At 52.8% G+C, this 14,445-nt stretch overlaps 6 protein-coding genes across 6 annotated transcripts; 2 read left to right on the forward strand and 4 right to left on the reverse strand.

Moving 5' to 3' along the window:
• Positions 1 to 835: 835 nt before the first annotated feature.
• Positions 836 to 1,417, reverse strand: P152DRAFT_476059 (MSF1-domain-containing protein; the record flags this gene model as incomplete). Its single annotated transcript, XM_033681475.1, has 1 exon — positions 836 to 1,417. The coding sequence occupies one exon, from the start codon at positions 1,415 to 1,417 to the stop codon at positions 836 to 838; it is 582 nt and encodes a 193-aa protein (XP_033531562.1).
• A 457-nt stretch (positions 1,418 to 1,874) lies between these two features.
• P152DRAFT_461022 (thiolase-like protein) lies at positions 1,875 to 3,906 on the reverse strand. Its single transcript, XM_033680034.1, has 2 exons — positions 3,151 to 3,906; positions 1,875 to 3,096 (listed from the first exon to the last, which is right to left on the reverse strand). The coding sequence occupies exons 1-2, from the start codon at positions 3,645 to 3,647 to the stop codon at positions 2,208 to 2,210; spliced, it is 1,386 nt and encodes a 461-aa protein (XP_033531563.1). The 5' UTR covers positions 3,648 to 3,906; the 3' UTR covers positions 1,875 to 2,207.
• Positions 3,907 to 4,743: 837 nt separating this feature from the next.
• Positions 4,744 to 5,805, reverse strand: P152DRAFT_476061 (uncharacterized protein; the record flags this gene model as incomplete). Its single annotated transcript, XM_033681476.1, has 1 exon — positions 4,744 to 5,805. One exon carries the CDS (start codon positions 5,803 to 5,805, stop codon positions 4,744 to 4,746), a length of 1,062 nt encoding a protein of 353 aa, XP_033531564.1.
• Positions 5,806 to 6,197: 392 nt separating this feature from the next.
• Positions 6,198 to 8,264, forward strand: P152DRAFT_440975 (UDP-Glycosyltransferase/glycogen phosphorylase; the record flags this gene model as incomplete). The annotated part of the gene is made up of 3 exons (XM_033677684.1): positions 6,198 to 6,746; positions 6,803 to 7,609; positions 7,724 to 8,264. The coding sequence occupies exons 1-3, from the start codon at positions 6,430 to 6,432 to the stop codon at positions 8,262 to 8,264; spliced, it is 1,665 nt and encodes a 554-aa protein (XP_033531565.1). The 5' UTR covers positions 6,198 to 6,429.
• Positions 8,265 to 8,842: 578 nt separating this feature from the next.
• P152DRAFT_440977 (uncharacterized protein) lies at positions 8,843 to 12,346 on the reverse strand. The gene is made up of 5 exons (XM_033677685.1): positions 11,286 to 12,346; positions 10,268 to 11,215; positions 9,900 to 10,220; positions 9,674 to 9,852; positions 8,843 to 9,486 (listed from the first exon to the last, which is right to left on the reverse strand). Exons 1-5 carry the CDS (start codon positions 12,091 to 12,093, stop codon positions 9,148 to 9,150), a joined length of 2,595 nt encoding a protein of 864 aa, XP_033531566.1. The 5' UTR covers positions 12,094 to 12,346; the 3' UTR covers positions 8,843 to 9,147.
• A 539-nt stretch (positions 12,347 to 12,885) lies between these two features.
• On the forward strand, positions 12,886 to 13,976 carry P152DRAFT_143886 (uncharacterized protein). Its single transcript, XM_033673877.1, has 2 exons — positions 12,886 to 12,917; positions 12,980 to 13,976. The coding sequence occupies exon 2, from the start codon at positions 13,039 to 13,041 to the stop codon at positions 13,846 to 13,848; it is 810 nt and encodes a 269-aa protein (XP_033531567.1). The 5' UTR covers positions 12,886 to 12,917; positions 12,980 to 13,038; the 3' UTR covers positions 13,849 to 13,976.
• Positions 13,977 to 14,445: the final 469 nt, after the last annotated feature.

The following is a 14,445-nucleotide window of genomic DNA, read 5'->3' on the forward strand; positions in this document are numbered from 1 at the left end:
GGCACCAAGCCTCGATATCAACATGAGCCAACCAGATAAATCAACCTGATGGGACAAATCTGAGAAGTGACATCAGATCACAGCAGCAAGACAGTGCCAGATTAGATGTAGTTGGTTATTGGATAGCATTATCCGGTGCAAGAATGCCTGTACATCGGTATATTTCCTTTGGATAGTTACATAGGACAAATAAATCCTACAATCATTGTTCATTTCTTGGAACTCGGATATAAGGCTTGTTGTTAGTCACAGCACAAGGTGTACAACCGCCTCGAGACGACCTCGAAAGCTCCGCAATTCAATGAGAATTGTCAAATTTGTTTCTAGTCTCAAGGATCATGGTGGAGTATGTACTCAACTCCATGGAGATGGCTTGGCATGAGTCATTTCTTCCCTTGGACAATCTAATATTGAGGAGCGGCAAGGACGAGATTCTCAACCTGCGGATTGGCCGCGGGAACGTAGGACAATGAACAGACAAGGTGAGGTGAAGGTCCTGTATTGAGCGAGTAATGAGTCTATCTTTTCCATCCAGTAGCGTCGCTAACAATCAAGTGTCATGAACACCCTCTCCTGTCTATAATCGGCACTAAGCTCGAGCATCTAAAACAGAGGCTGTACATAAATGGAAGAACCCTGTATCATATCCCATCGTTCGTAAATCAGAACGCCCTCCCCGTAGTGTAGGGTATCGCTGCAAACCCATGTCCCGTACTTTTTTGCCGTCTAAAATGCATGGTAGACCCAAACGCCCGCTTCAACGCTGAACAGAGAAAGACAAGAGTAGAGAGCGTCCGGATAGACGCGGGGAGCTCTCCCAACGGCCCGCATGAATTTACGCGGCCATGGTCTGTTGTTGCGCCGCCTTCTCCCGCTCTTCCTGCCACACCTTGCGGCACATCTCGAGCACCATCTCAAAGCCCTGGCGGCCATTCGCTGCGTTCTGCCGGAACTGCTCCACGGAGACGCTCTCGATGGAGTTTTTGATCTTCTGCCACCCGCCGCAAAGGGCGGTGATCTCGGCGTACTGCTTGAACTGGGTGTGTTCGGCGCCGGTGTTCGTCCGGACCGGTTCGTAGCTGCAGGTTTCCCGAACGTTCAGGAAGTCAGACCAGGTGATGTTCATGGCGCACATGGTGAGCTTCCGGGTCTTCGGATCGATGTAGGAGGTCTCGTAGACGTGGGAGGTGCTCTGGCCCTTTAAGAAGGGTAGAATCCACTTCGGCGGCGATTGTTGGCAGGTGATCAATCGCTCAGTGCGGAGGATGCCCGTCGCCGGATCGACGGAGCGCTGGAGGGTGTCGACGGCGATGACGTGGGGGGTCATTTTGTTCCATGGCGAGTATTTCAACCAGTTCGCGCATGAGACTTCCTCCCATGAGTAGTCGAACTGGGTCTCGGATGAGAAAACCTTCATTTTTTATACTGGCGTGTGAAGCCTCGGAGCGCGATTCGGTCGAAGGGCGTTTCTTCGGATCGCGTTTTGTATTCGGTACCGTCTCTGGAAATGGCTGGGGTGGATGTCACTGAAGACCCATTGTATTTGGAGAATGAGGCTGGAAAAGAGAAAGGGAAAGGGGGATATTAAATGGGATTTGTATCTCGGTTGATCGGCAGAGTATGATGAAATCCGAAGCACGAGGGCAAATTCCCTTCAGTTCAGGCAAAAGAAAACTCCAGAACCCACGCCAGCGGAGAAAGCTGAAGAGACAGGGGTGAGTGACTTGGTTCATGGACCGTTCCGAACCAACCAATGTTCATCCCGGCGATTCCCGGCTTGGAAGGGCTGACTAATGTCACATGATAACGGCATTACATACAGTCGTGCAGATAGCTCCTTCAACTCTTCGACCGCTAATTATCAATTATTGTTGGACATAACATTGATGATGCGTCTAGATTCCAGAATACATGCCTATGCGCTACGTTCATTCTATATGACAAGGACAACCGTTGCGAGGCTGTGAGTCTGAGAGGCACCAGAGCGAGTCGATGATTCCACTTCAACCATCACACCAATCAATCACGACTTCTGCGTCGACGATACTACACAATCTCGACGTATCCATACGGGTAAACATTCAACATAGATGGATTCCAAAATGTACATTTTAAATGGAACATAACATCTTCAATCATGGCCTTATTTGACGACCAAACCAACTCCGGGAATTCCTATTCTGGCCAACTCGCTCGTCTCCACACACTTAGAACCGAGACTCCACCTTCTGCTCGGTATCCTGCCTCGCCCACTCGCTGTCCGCCTTCTTCGACACAACCGACTTGACCTGCGCCTTGGTGAATCCCTTGGCCTGAGTAGCCGGGTTATATCCGACCAACGTGCGCTTCGCAACCTCCGCATCCGAGACGGTCGGGGCGGCCGCGCCATCGCCACGCTTGTACACCGTGCAGACGACGGCACCGCCAAGACCCAAGTTGTGTTGAAGGGCGACCTTGGTATCCGGGACGGCGCGGTTGTTGGCCCAGCCACGCATGTGCCAGACGAGCTCGGCGCACTGCGCCAGGCCGGTGGCGCCAAGCGGGTGACCCTTGCTGATGAGCCCACCAGACGGGTTGACGACGACCTTGAGGCCGGGGCCGTAGGTGATGCCACCGCTGCGGACGAGCTCGTGAGCCTTTCCGGGGGCACTGAGGCCGAGCGCGTCGATGGTGACCATCTCGTTGGCGGAGAAGCAGTCGTGCAGCTCGCAGACCTTGACGTCGGCGGGGGTGGCGCCGGCCTCGGCCAGGGCGCGGGCGGCAGCGGTCTTGGACATGCCGTAGCCGATGAGGTCGATGCTGCTGCGGGAGAACAGGTCGGGGGAGTCGGTGGCGAGGCATTGGCCGGCGATGAGGACGGCTTGGGACTTGAGGTGGGGGCGGGCGTCGAGGAAGGATTGGGAGACGAGGACGGCGGCGGCACTGCCGTCGGAGGTGGGGCAGCATTGGAGCTTGGTGAGGGGGGCGTGGATCATGGTGGAGTTGAGGACCTGGTCGAGGGTGTACTCGTCCTGGAACTGAGAGTAGGGGTTCTTGCCGCTGTGCAGATGGTTGATGCGGCCAATCTCGGCGAAGTCCTCGGCTGAGGCGCCGTACCTAAAGGATGGTCAGTCTCGACGGTACAAAAGGTGAGACAGCTGGGAAACGTACTTCTCCATGTATTCCCGACCAGCGTTACCGAACAGCTGAGCAGCGCCCGGAGCGTTCGTCACGCCACGGGTCTCCTTCATGATGAGGTTGGTCGTGGCGGTCGGGTTCGAGCGGTCCTGGAAGAAAGTCTGCAAGCTCCCGGGGAACATCTTCTCGAAGCCCACGACGAGCACGCAGTCGGCGGCGCCATGGCTGATCATGTTGCGACCCATAAACAGGCCGGTGGAGCCGGTGGAGCAGTTGTTGTTGACGTTGTAGATGGGGATCTGGGTCATGCCGAACTGGTAGAAGACGCGCTGACCGCAGGTGCTGTCGCCGTAGCAGTAGCAGGCGACGCCCTGGTCGACTTCGTCGTAGTTGATTTGGGCGTCGAGCATCGCCTTGACACCGGCTTCGAAGCCGAGCTCATTGTAGTCGACCTTGCCGCGGGGCTTGATGAACTTGGTCATGCCCACGCCCAGCACGTAGCATGGCTCGGTTGCTTTCCTGTTCACCATTTTGGCTGATTTCTGTAATTCCGGCTCTTACTGACTCTGAAAGACTGCGTGACGAAAAAGGACGGTGAGGGTGGCGAATAATATAATGTTTTGCGGGGAGTGCGGGGAAGAGAGAGGAAGTTGGATACAGGAGCCTGGGAAGGGCGGTATATAAATTCTTCTAACGAGGTAAGACTACAATGGCTCGGGTGGCGCTCGGGTTAGAATGTGTCGGATATCCGGTGTCGTTGAATGCCGCCAGCCGTGGGTAAGTTTAAGGGTGCACGGGGTGGTGTTCTCTCCACAGTCCACACATGTGGAAAGCTTTCGACTCGCGATTAGCGCCCTACGTTGAGGGGAGCCTCGGTAACCAACTGCGGTCGCATATCTCCAACATCACTGTTTACTAATACTGTCCTGGCTATTGATGGTACTTTTAACCGTTCAGAAGATAATTACATCGCCTCTTGTACTATTTGTTGGGGTTGAGGCAAGACTGTTTGGTATATTCGTTGGTGGAAGACAACTTTCTACAGACACCCCCCCATTCTAGCACGACCCCAGGAGGATCCGCATGCACTATCGCACGTGTCGGGATACCCATCCCATCTATCCAAAGTAGTACCGAAAATTACCGGCCGTGGTGTTCCCGCTTCCGTCTTTCCAGAACATGCACATGAATCGCTCAAGACTCAACGCCTTGCCACGGCTTCGGCCTGGTTGCTCAACTCCGGCTTTCTGATCCGCCATGCTCCGTAGTTTCTGGTTGGAAGCATCAGCGCTGCGTAGCTCTTCTCTCTATGAAAGACGACCCGGGTAGGAGGGCGCCGGAAGCCGTGGCTGCGATCAGCCCCTCCGACAGGTTGGAATAATAACTAATCCATCTGTTTTTGGGATTGTTATTCGTTGGTGAAATGTCCGACAGGATCTCGGTCTGTGGACTCGGGCCGAAGCGCGATCTCGGTAGTCCGGACACCGACTACTGTCCCAACATGGTCGCGCACCAAGTATCCTGATGTTTGAGCTTGTGACGTCGCCTTTGCCGATGCACAGGTCCTGCCAACAACGGCCCGTACGGCTAAATGGATACCTGCATACGCTCAATAGCACATGTCGTTTAACTCAGTATTTTCCGGCCCTTGGGGGGCGTCCTGTCTTCGTGATATGGCCACTTGGGGCGCGGAACAACCTTCGTTTCCGGCATATACTTCTCGAGCAGCCGGTAGGAAGTTGCGGTAGTCAGCGTACTGCTGATCCAGTAAAGCTGCACGGCGGCTGGGAAGAGAGAAGAAACCGGAAAGTAAGCGAAGGAGAAAATGATCAGCATGCGCCGAATCACCTTCCGGCTGAGCAATCTCTGGCGCAAGGTGGGTTCTTGACCTAGTACGGGGGCCTCGGTCGGTTGTTTTGAGCGGAGGAAGACCTCAAGCAAGTTTACTATGGTGATGGTCGCTGGTAGAACGAGTAACGGGTCGGGGACACACAAATCCGTGAACCATAGTATGCCTTCAGTGTGGAACGATGGCTCCAACCATTGAGTTACCGAATTGATGCCCGCTGTGCTGGTGGCCTGTATCGTCGTGTCCGCAATTGTGCCGGAGCTCTGTGAAGGAACCGAGTCGAACAAGAATGACCCTCTTCCAGCCATTCGTCTCAAGCTCTCCGCCACGGCCAGGAAGATGGGAAACTGAACAAATGGCAAGACGGCCGTCCAAGGTTTCCAGCGGAACGTTTTGCTCAAACGTTTCCGGTTATTTGCATTGGTCGATCTGACCAAATTGGTCTTTGCCCTAGCCGTGAGGTCCCGGCGCTGCGAGACGATGCGCTCGGTGATCGCGAAATTGGAGTGTAGCATCGGTCGCATGAGCGAGAAGCGAAGGGCATGGCGTCGAGCGGGGATATTGAGCGCAGCGAAGGTTAAGCATCGTAGGGTTACCGCAGCCACGGGGATTGCGAATGCCCAAGACAGGTGTGCATCGTGGAAGAGGTGGAACCACTCGGTGAAGACGTCGACTACCTTCTCGACGGTGGGATTGGACGCGATATGCCGGCTGCCCGGGGAGCGAATAAATTGTCGTGCATCGTTTTGGAGTCGGGGTGATGGATGTGTAAAGATTAGCTGCGGGGGACTAACACGATGCGTTGTCCCAAGGCGAAAAAGTGGCCTGCTCAAAGCCATGGATGAAGTAGCATAACAGGTAGAAGACTAGCCTTTGGTCCAATTGAAGAAGAACGAGCGGGAAACCACTTGACCGGCATGAAAGTCTAAGCAGAGAGATATATAAGGAAAGAGCGGGGGCGCAACGACCGGCATCCACCTACACGGACAGTTCAATTCATCAGAAGGGGAACGTTGTCTGATGTTTTACGATTTGCTACCCAATTGAGCCTGGGGAAGTTGAATTCGAGATGTGGCTGAAGCATCGATTTCAGGGTCTCACTGACTCACTCGCCACAACTTGCACGTGAAACTAGTTGTACCCCTGCAGTGTAGGAGCCTTACAGCCTTAGAGTCAACATCCCTCCATCCATTGAGAGAGTCAGGGAATAGCACGAGGGACACCGAGCCATCAGCCAACGGCCCATTGACATCCAACTGAAAAGGATCAAACACGACATGCTGCCTGACGTTCGTCGTCATAAAAGACATGGATTCTGACGCGGAACCCGAAGCAGAACATTGCCAATAACTAACCAGAGTGAAATTGTCTCTGCATCTTCAGGACAGTACGGACAACTCCCTTCCGTCCTGACGCTCTATTGTCACGCTGTCTATTGTCCAGTCATTCTCTCCAGGGATAATATGGCGTCTACACTCGTTCTTCTCCTACTATCCTTTCTCGCCTCCGTGGCCCTTGCGCCTCTTGCGTTTCGGTATAGTGGAAAGGTCTTGGGGTTGTGTATTCGCGCCAGGAGCACCGATCGTCGCAACATCCTCCTCGAAGCCTCTCAGTCTACGGAGGGGCAGACTGCCATACATCTCGAGAAGCCTGCACTACGTGACGAAGACGAAGATGGGGATTGGGAACAGGTCGGCAGTATAGAGCTCCCAGCTGTCGAGAATGGGAAGCCCGCAGGAAAGGATTGGAGAGGCGTGATCGGATTCTTCCATCCGTTCTGGTATAGCATCCCGAACACTTGAGCAGACTGTAGAAGTGCGCTGACATGATTGACAGCAATGCTGGCGGAGGTGGAGAACGAGTCCTTTGGGCGGCGATCCGTGCAACCCGAATACGATACCCTTCGGCCGTCCTAGTTATATACACAGGCGACCACGGTGCCACCAAATCCGCGATCCTATCCCGAGTTCAGGAGCGTTTCAACATCGACCTCGAACCTACGAACCTCCATTTCCTCTACCTCTCGACGCGGCACTATGTCCTGGCGAGCACATGGCCGCACTTCACGCTTCTCGGGCAGAGTATCGGCAGCCTCGTGCTTGCGCTGGACGCATTTTCTCTCCTGGTCCCGGACATCTTCGTGGACACAATGGGATATGCTTTCGCGGTCGCATTAAGCAAGTGGCTGTTCCCCGATGTTCCTACGGGCGCTTATGTGCACTATCCGACGATATCGACGGATATGCTAGACAGCCTCACTCCGTCAAGTACCGCCCAAGACCATAGGGGCGTCAATGCCGGCGCCGGGACTGGCGCGAAGGGACTCGCGAAACGAAAGTACTGGGAATTGTTCGCCAAGCTATACAGCAGAATGGGCGGGGAGGTGGACGCGGTAATGACCAACTCTAGCTGGACCCAGGCACACATTCAGACCCTCTGGGGTTCTCGTCGGAAGAAGCTGCGACGAAACAATCCTATATCGGTCGTATACCCGCCCGTCGCTGTCGAGGAACTGGAGCAGGAGATCATCGTGTCCCGAGACACCGAATCGAACCGAAAACCCTATCTACTTTACATCGCGCAGTTCCGCCCAGAGAAGAACCATGAGCTGATCCTGGAAGCCTTTGCTTCGTTCTTGAAAGAGTGGAAGCAAAAAAAAGGGATCAGCATTTCTACTGCAACACCAACCGTTTCACCTACCCTCTCTGCGTCCAATAGACTTTTAACTCCGGAAAGAAAGACTCATTCCCGCAATAGATCTCAACCACCTCCGAACCCAACCGTCCCCCACCTTCTCCTGCTCGGCTCTGTCCGCTCAGACGCCGATAGCACACGCGTGTACAACCTCCGGCTCCTCACCCACGAACTCCGCCTGACAGAACACGTCACATTCCTCTGCGACGCCTCCTGGCCAGAAGTCCTCCAGTATCTCGGCTCTAGCACAGTCGGCGTGAACGGCATGTGGAACGAGCATTTCGGCATCGGCGTCGTGGAATACCAAGCCGCCGGGCTAATTTCCGTGGTCAACGCTAGCGGCGGCCCGAAGAATGATATCGTCGTCGACGTGACAGGCGGGTCGACTGAGGACGGCGGCGCGGGCCGGACGGGATTTCATGCGAGCACGGCGGCGGAATACCAGGAGGCGTTCATGTCGGCGATGGAACTGCCGGACGGGGAGAAGGTAAAGATGCGGCTACGGGCGAGGAGGAATGCGAGGCGGTTTTCGGAGGCGGAGTTCAGCGGGAAGTGGCTGGACCATCTTGCGATGTTGGTTGATATGCGTAGGCGGAAGGGATGACGAGATTTCCGGCGACTTGGCAATGATACCCCGATTAAACGTTGAGTACAATGCACGGTATATCTTGGGTCCTTTGCAATGCTGGTTTCTTGTGGCCATATGATTTTTTGACCTTTCTACTCCATGGTGGACATATGGTTTGCTATTCCCCTTGATGGTCGACGGACATTACAGTGCCCAACTCTCCTCAAATAAAATCACCACAATATTTGGGCACTGCCATCCCTCTCACTCCTATGGCGTCCCAGTCGCTGGAAAGTGGTTCTGCTGCCCCTCTATCCCCGCTTGAGACTAGGGTCAAGACGGAAAGAGAAGATGTGCAACGAGGCATTTCGCAGCTTAGGCCAATATCAAGTTCAATATCGGCAGAGGAGTACCCGCGTGTAATCGAGAAGGATCAAATTTTTACATTTTCAGCGCCCGCTGATGGGTTCTCCCATCAACGCCTTCCGAGTTACGAGTCGTGGACACCGGATTTGGAACATTGGCTTGCTCGAGATCGAGCGGGGAGTCCTTTACATAGACTTTTCGATATTATTCCTTCCAGCAAGAAGGGTGAGCAAATGGGTCAAGATGTTGAGGATCAGAATATCATTGAGACACTTCTTGCGAAGTGGACGGACTAGCAAAGCTTCTAACGCTGATCATATACACATCCAATCTTCCTTGGGTAGACTGATGTTGAGGAGACAACCTATTCGAAATCAATGGCAACTGTTATATACGCATTCATAATGGTATCGCTGCTTCCCACCAAAATGAACCGGGCACCGACTGCACGCCAGTAATCTCTATATCCAGATACCCATACCGAAACCCCACACCAAAGCAAAACATCCCAGAACTCCTAGTAATGCCGCGCAGATACCTATGCATGACCGAATCAGAGCCTCACTTTGGCCCCGATCCCTTTCCCCTTATACCAAATCCACTCCTCCCACCGCCCCACCCGGACCCCCACCTCCGCCTCGGCATGCAACTTCAGCGATCCCCCCAACGCCTTCCGGACCGCATCGTACCCCACGCTTCCGGCATCCCAGTCCACGGGAAGTCGCGGAGTTTCGGAGATACCAGGCGGAACGGCAAAGGGGAACTCGTACTGAAGGTGGCCGACGGGGTCGTGTTTGTAGAAAGCAGTGGCATTGATCTTGGTGATGAAAAGGGTTGTGGAGGTGAGGGGGGAGACGAGGAGGAAGGTGGCGGTGGAGGACCAGAGGTGCATCTGCGGGAAGGTGGTCAGCCAGCTGTAGACTCCATGATCGAGGTGTGATGGTGAGGAAAAACACGGTTTCAACCCTGGCGGGCAGCTACGCGCGGTTGACACTAACCGTAAATGATAAAGCAGGCTACAATAACGTTTCATCCATAAATCATAAGCTTGGTGCAAAGTCTAAGAGAGTTCGTAGTACCGTTGCTCCTTGGATAAAATGTGGCTTGCCGTCCGAGCCATCCCCGTTTCCGGCGCCGGGGGCGGAACCGAAACTAGGGGTTGGAAATTCGATTTCGAGGGAAGAGAGGGCTTCGCCAATTTCAGGGTGGGAAGGGATGCTGTTTCGGTGGGTTCGAAGGGTGATGGTGGTGTTGTAACCTGAAAGTTTCAGCATCTAAAGGTCTCAGGGGGCTGGATAGACTTACCAGAGAGGTACTGCGAAATCAATTCACGACCTATTGCTGCTCCGGTATTGCCACTCTCTGTAATCGGATCATATGTTGCCCGAACTACAATATTGGTGTTGTTCCCAGGATTGATTTCGATCGACTCGGTTGTGGCATGGCCGAGGACCGTGCCGTTCACGACAACTTTGATGTCAAAGTACGGAACAGTCGCAGAGTAGTTGGTAGGGTTGGTGAAATTGGCTAGGGCTAGAAACTGGATCGAATCCGGCGTCGTTTCAACAATGGTTACATTTCCGACTTGAGGTGCTAGTGATCCCCAGCCTGAGCCGAGTCCGATGGCTATAGTTTCGTTAGAATTTCCTCAAGCGGAGACGAAATAAGCGTACGTTTGATTGGGAATACACCAGACGCAGGAAGGTCACGGAGAGTGAGGGCTGTCAGGGTCGTCGCCATCTTCACGTCCACAGTAGCCTCGATCGTCAAGAACGCTGTTTGTTTCTTAAAGAGCAATGTCGCGACCAGCTGAGTGAACAAATCTTGATCGGTGATCTTCAAGGGGGCTCCGTCGACATGAGCCTGGACTAGGAGACCACCAAGCTCGTCCGGGTCCGTCAACCTCCTCGAACTGGCTTCTTGCCATTTTTGCAAATTCAGCTCCCCAAGTTTCTTCTCCTTCCAGTGCACATCGGCTAGAGCTCGTACATGGCTGACGTTCACGGTGAAATCCAGCTGATCAGGAAGATTGACGATCGCTTCGATGTCAGCAGAGATCTCGGGGTCGTTGTCGGTCTCTGATTCTGGGTCGGGAAGCTTGAAATGGACGTCGGTGAGGGAAAAATTGCGAATTAGGTGGTCGATTGCGGGGCCTTTAAAAGGAACCGGAATGGTTATTGAGGACAATAGGTTGGTGATCCACTTGGGCGTCTCCACATCGGGGGAATCGGAGCCACGGATATATACGGTCGTCTCTGCTCCATGGATGTAGTCCTTGACAATCATATCAAGAGGGGACTTTTGTGAGCCAGGGCACACATCCATCAGCGACTCAGGTATTCGTCTGACGAACCCTGTCCCATTAGCGACGATATCCGCGTTCGGGGAGATATGAAGGGGTTCGCAAAACGCATCCGCAACCATGATTTGAGGGTCATTGGGGGAGCAGCCATCCACAAGGATTCCGAATCCAAGTGGTGGAATCGTCAGATCTAAAGGATATGGATTAGGCACTTTCATTGACACATCCGCCTGCAGTCCCTGGTTGCCGTCCGGAAGGTCGGCGTCGTGTACTACAAGATGGGTGATGTTATATTTTGGAATTGCCGGAATATCCGTTGCTTCGCAGCGGCGGATGCTCTCATGTTAGCCGTATTGTTCTGAATCCGACTATGGTTTTACACAACTAACCTGAAACGGTCCTGGAGTAGATGATGGTTCGATTTCCGAGATCGATAATCCCAGAACGAACAGGAATATGTGCTATTCCCCGTATATTGACCGTCGTTAGTTGGCCTCTGAAATATGCTCCTGCGGCCGACCGAATAGGTTCCACCGCTGCTGGAATGAGATTCGCCACTTCTTTGATCTTATTAACCCGTTTATCACGGACATCTGCTTTCACGGGCGGAAGCACCGCAATCCCAACCACCGCATCGCCGAAATCCGGTAGAAAGACGTTGACTCTCGACTCTCCACTTTGGATTTCGCGAGCAATCCACGTCCCTATTCGTCCTAGGTTCCGGATGGCGAAACGCTCCACGCGGGAAGAATCGAACTGGACCATGAATTCCACGTTGGCGTGGACTCCATCCGGCGTGACCGAGTCGAAAGTGAGGGTCGTGGGCTCGAAAACGACGGCTTGCGACGCGTATTCTTCTATGATGACGGGGACCACGAAGCGGAATACCAGGATCGCGGCGGCGACGAGACAGAGGAGGAGAAGAGCAACCGCGCTTGGCCATCGCTTTCCTGGGTGCGTTGTTTCGTCCCGCGTGCTAGAGGAGAGTAGTGAGTGGGTTTCTGCCAAGCCACTGGCAGCGACTTCGCCATCTTCGTCGTCTTCATGGTTGCCAACCTGGACATCTTCGTTACGGGATAGAAGGGGCGTTCGCTCCGTTGCGTTCTTGTCGCCTTGCGAATCTCTCGAACGTAACGACCTGCTTGAGGGAGATCTAGAGGTGGAAGCTCCGGTGGTATCCGGCGCTGGGTCTGCCATTACGGGAAGCAGAGTGGAGGCTTCAATGGTAACGACTCGGTGGCATGGTGATTAGGAATCAGCGAGAGAGATGGACGACCCGGTCACCTAGAGATCAAGAAGAAGGGGCGAAGGGATTTATGAGCGTTACGAAGCAGCTTTCGGTGACATGTGAGCTTGAAACATGGATAGAGCTATGGTCAATGGAGCTGGCGCAGAGGGGGTTTGAGTTCCACCAGCCATCTGCCCATGGGGTCTGGGGAATATGCAGGCTTGGGGGAGGGGGAAGGGGAGGACAAGGTTGGCCTAGCGGATGACGATGATTGTCGCGGAGTGGGACTAATGCGGTTAGTCCAGGGTAGCGCAAATCTCACGTGACACCGAAACTCCTAGCAGGTGTCCCTTTTTTATTATTTTACACCTGCTCTGGGGGCAATATATTGATTGTTTTGAAATGATTGGATTATATGGTACGCAGTAGTAAATATGATAGGCTGAAACAGCAAAGTATGTGACGCTACGCTTCTTGCTAAGACATACCACAGTACCACTACCCCAAGTGATCTCCGCAATAGTGCGAAACGCTCGACCTTCCTTATCTCAGCTTGGGCTCAGACGTTACTCAAGCCATGACACTGGTTAAGCTAAACCGTAACCAGATTAAACCCATGTTTAGCGTTAAAACTAGTCACGTGAGTGCAACTGTCTTGTGTAACGTCTGAGAAACTGTTGCGAATTTCCTGTGGAGTCGACGTGATGAGAATTGCTAGAATTGACGAGATATTCGAATAACATCATATGGAGAAGTTGAGTGGGCTCCAAAAGTTGATGAAATATAGATAAGGGTTTGTTAAACCGTCCTATGGCTTTTAAATATCAAACTGCTAACTGTACATTCTGTAACTAGAGTTTTAAAACTGCTTGTTGCGTCATCACTTGACGGGATCAATCTCCAGGTCACCCTCCATGCGAGTGAAGCGGCGGCGAGGCCGCGCCCATCAGCATGAAATCCCCTCATACCAGAATCCGGCCTCTTTACAATCAGCTTCTATCCAGAAAACGATTGAAGAACGGATATCCACCATTGCAACGACGCCAGAGAAAGAGTTATGTTCGGTACTGCAAGAGTTAGTCAAGGCCTGTCTGATACGAAAGAATGCCACATACCAGCATGATCTTATCTTCCACGGTTTACAGCGACTCCTGGGTGGTCGGCTCCCACGTATCAACCAGGTTCGGGCTCTTCGACGAATTGTTTTTCGCCATGGGGATACTATTGTCTCTGCTAAGACTGGTTTTGGGAAGAGCATCATCTTCCATGCTATCCCAATCTTTATTAGAAGAATTGTCATCCAGTTGATTCCTTTAAGCAAGCTTGGAGAGGAGCAGAAGCGGTCGATTGAACAGTTACCAGAGGCCAGGCCTTGCCTTGTTACAGCGGAGACCAAGCACACGAATCCGAACCTGTACAAGGAGATTGCAGCTGGGTTATATACCCATATCTTGATGGGTCCTGAGCAAGCAGTTAGCGATGAGTTTCGTGATTTGCTGTTAAATCCTGATGTAAAGAATAAGATTGGCGTGGTTGCAATTGACGAGCTCCATGTTATGGAGCAATGTGGAATCGATCTTCCCACGAGCGCAGCAAAGGATTCCAATTCCAGCTGGGGTGATCATTCCTCAAGAAGCGCAGTGGGCTATTGCTCGTATGTATACCTGTGTGAAGAACTCAACGATACCTATACCAAATCAGGAGGCATTGTCAGCCCTCTTTGATATCGAAAACTGGGAATATCAGAATACCCTCCTCGATCCTTTCCTGGTATTCCTTGTCCAGATTGTTCCAGACGTATACTCGAAGCACGACGCGATACTAGAGGAACGAAAGTACAAGAGGAACATTAAGGCATTGGCCGGAAAGGCTACAGAGGCTGCTGCTCAAGACTTGAGGAGTAATCGTCAAGACTCGAGTATTGTACCTAATCCCACTTTATCTAAAGAGGAAAAGGTTGCTCAACATGTCCGCAGTCGTCAGCTGGCAGATGATAGGGATGGGCTCCGGGTTACCATGCATAACGAGCTACTTGCGCAGCAGCTTAATGAGTATCGGGAAACATTCAAACCCTGCCATTGGCCCTCGTTTTCATCACAGTCGGAGGCATCGGAAGGGTCGCAGGAATTAGGAAGCTCGTTTGTCGTGGGAGAGGAGTTATCGTTCGTATCACAAATTAGCGTTAAGTTAGATTCTGGTACAGATGATTCGACTATAATCCCCTCAGATATTAAAACTCCTATACCTGTTAACATTTGGCCGCGCAGCCAAACGGCCAAATGAGCTGCTCAAGATTCTTCTTCAGGTATGCGCACAAGAAG

This window comes from Eremomyces bilateralis (assembly GCF_010015585.1).
Source record: "Eremomyces bilateralis CBS 781.70 unplaced genomic scaffold P152scaffold_21, whole genome shotgun sequence".
NCBI classification, from domain to species: Eukaryota; Fungi; Ascomycota; class Dothideomycetes; order Eremomycetales; family Eremomycetaceae; genus Eremomyces; species Eremomyces bilateralis.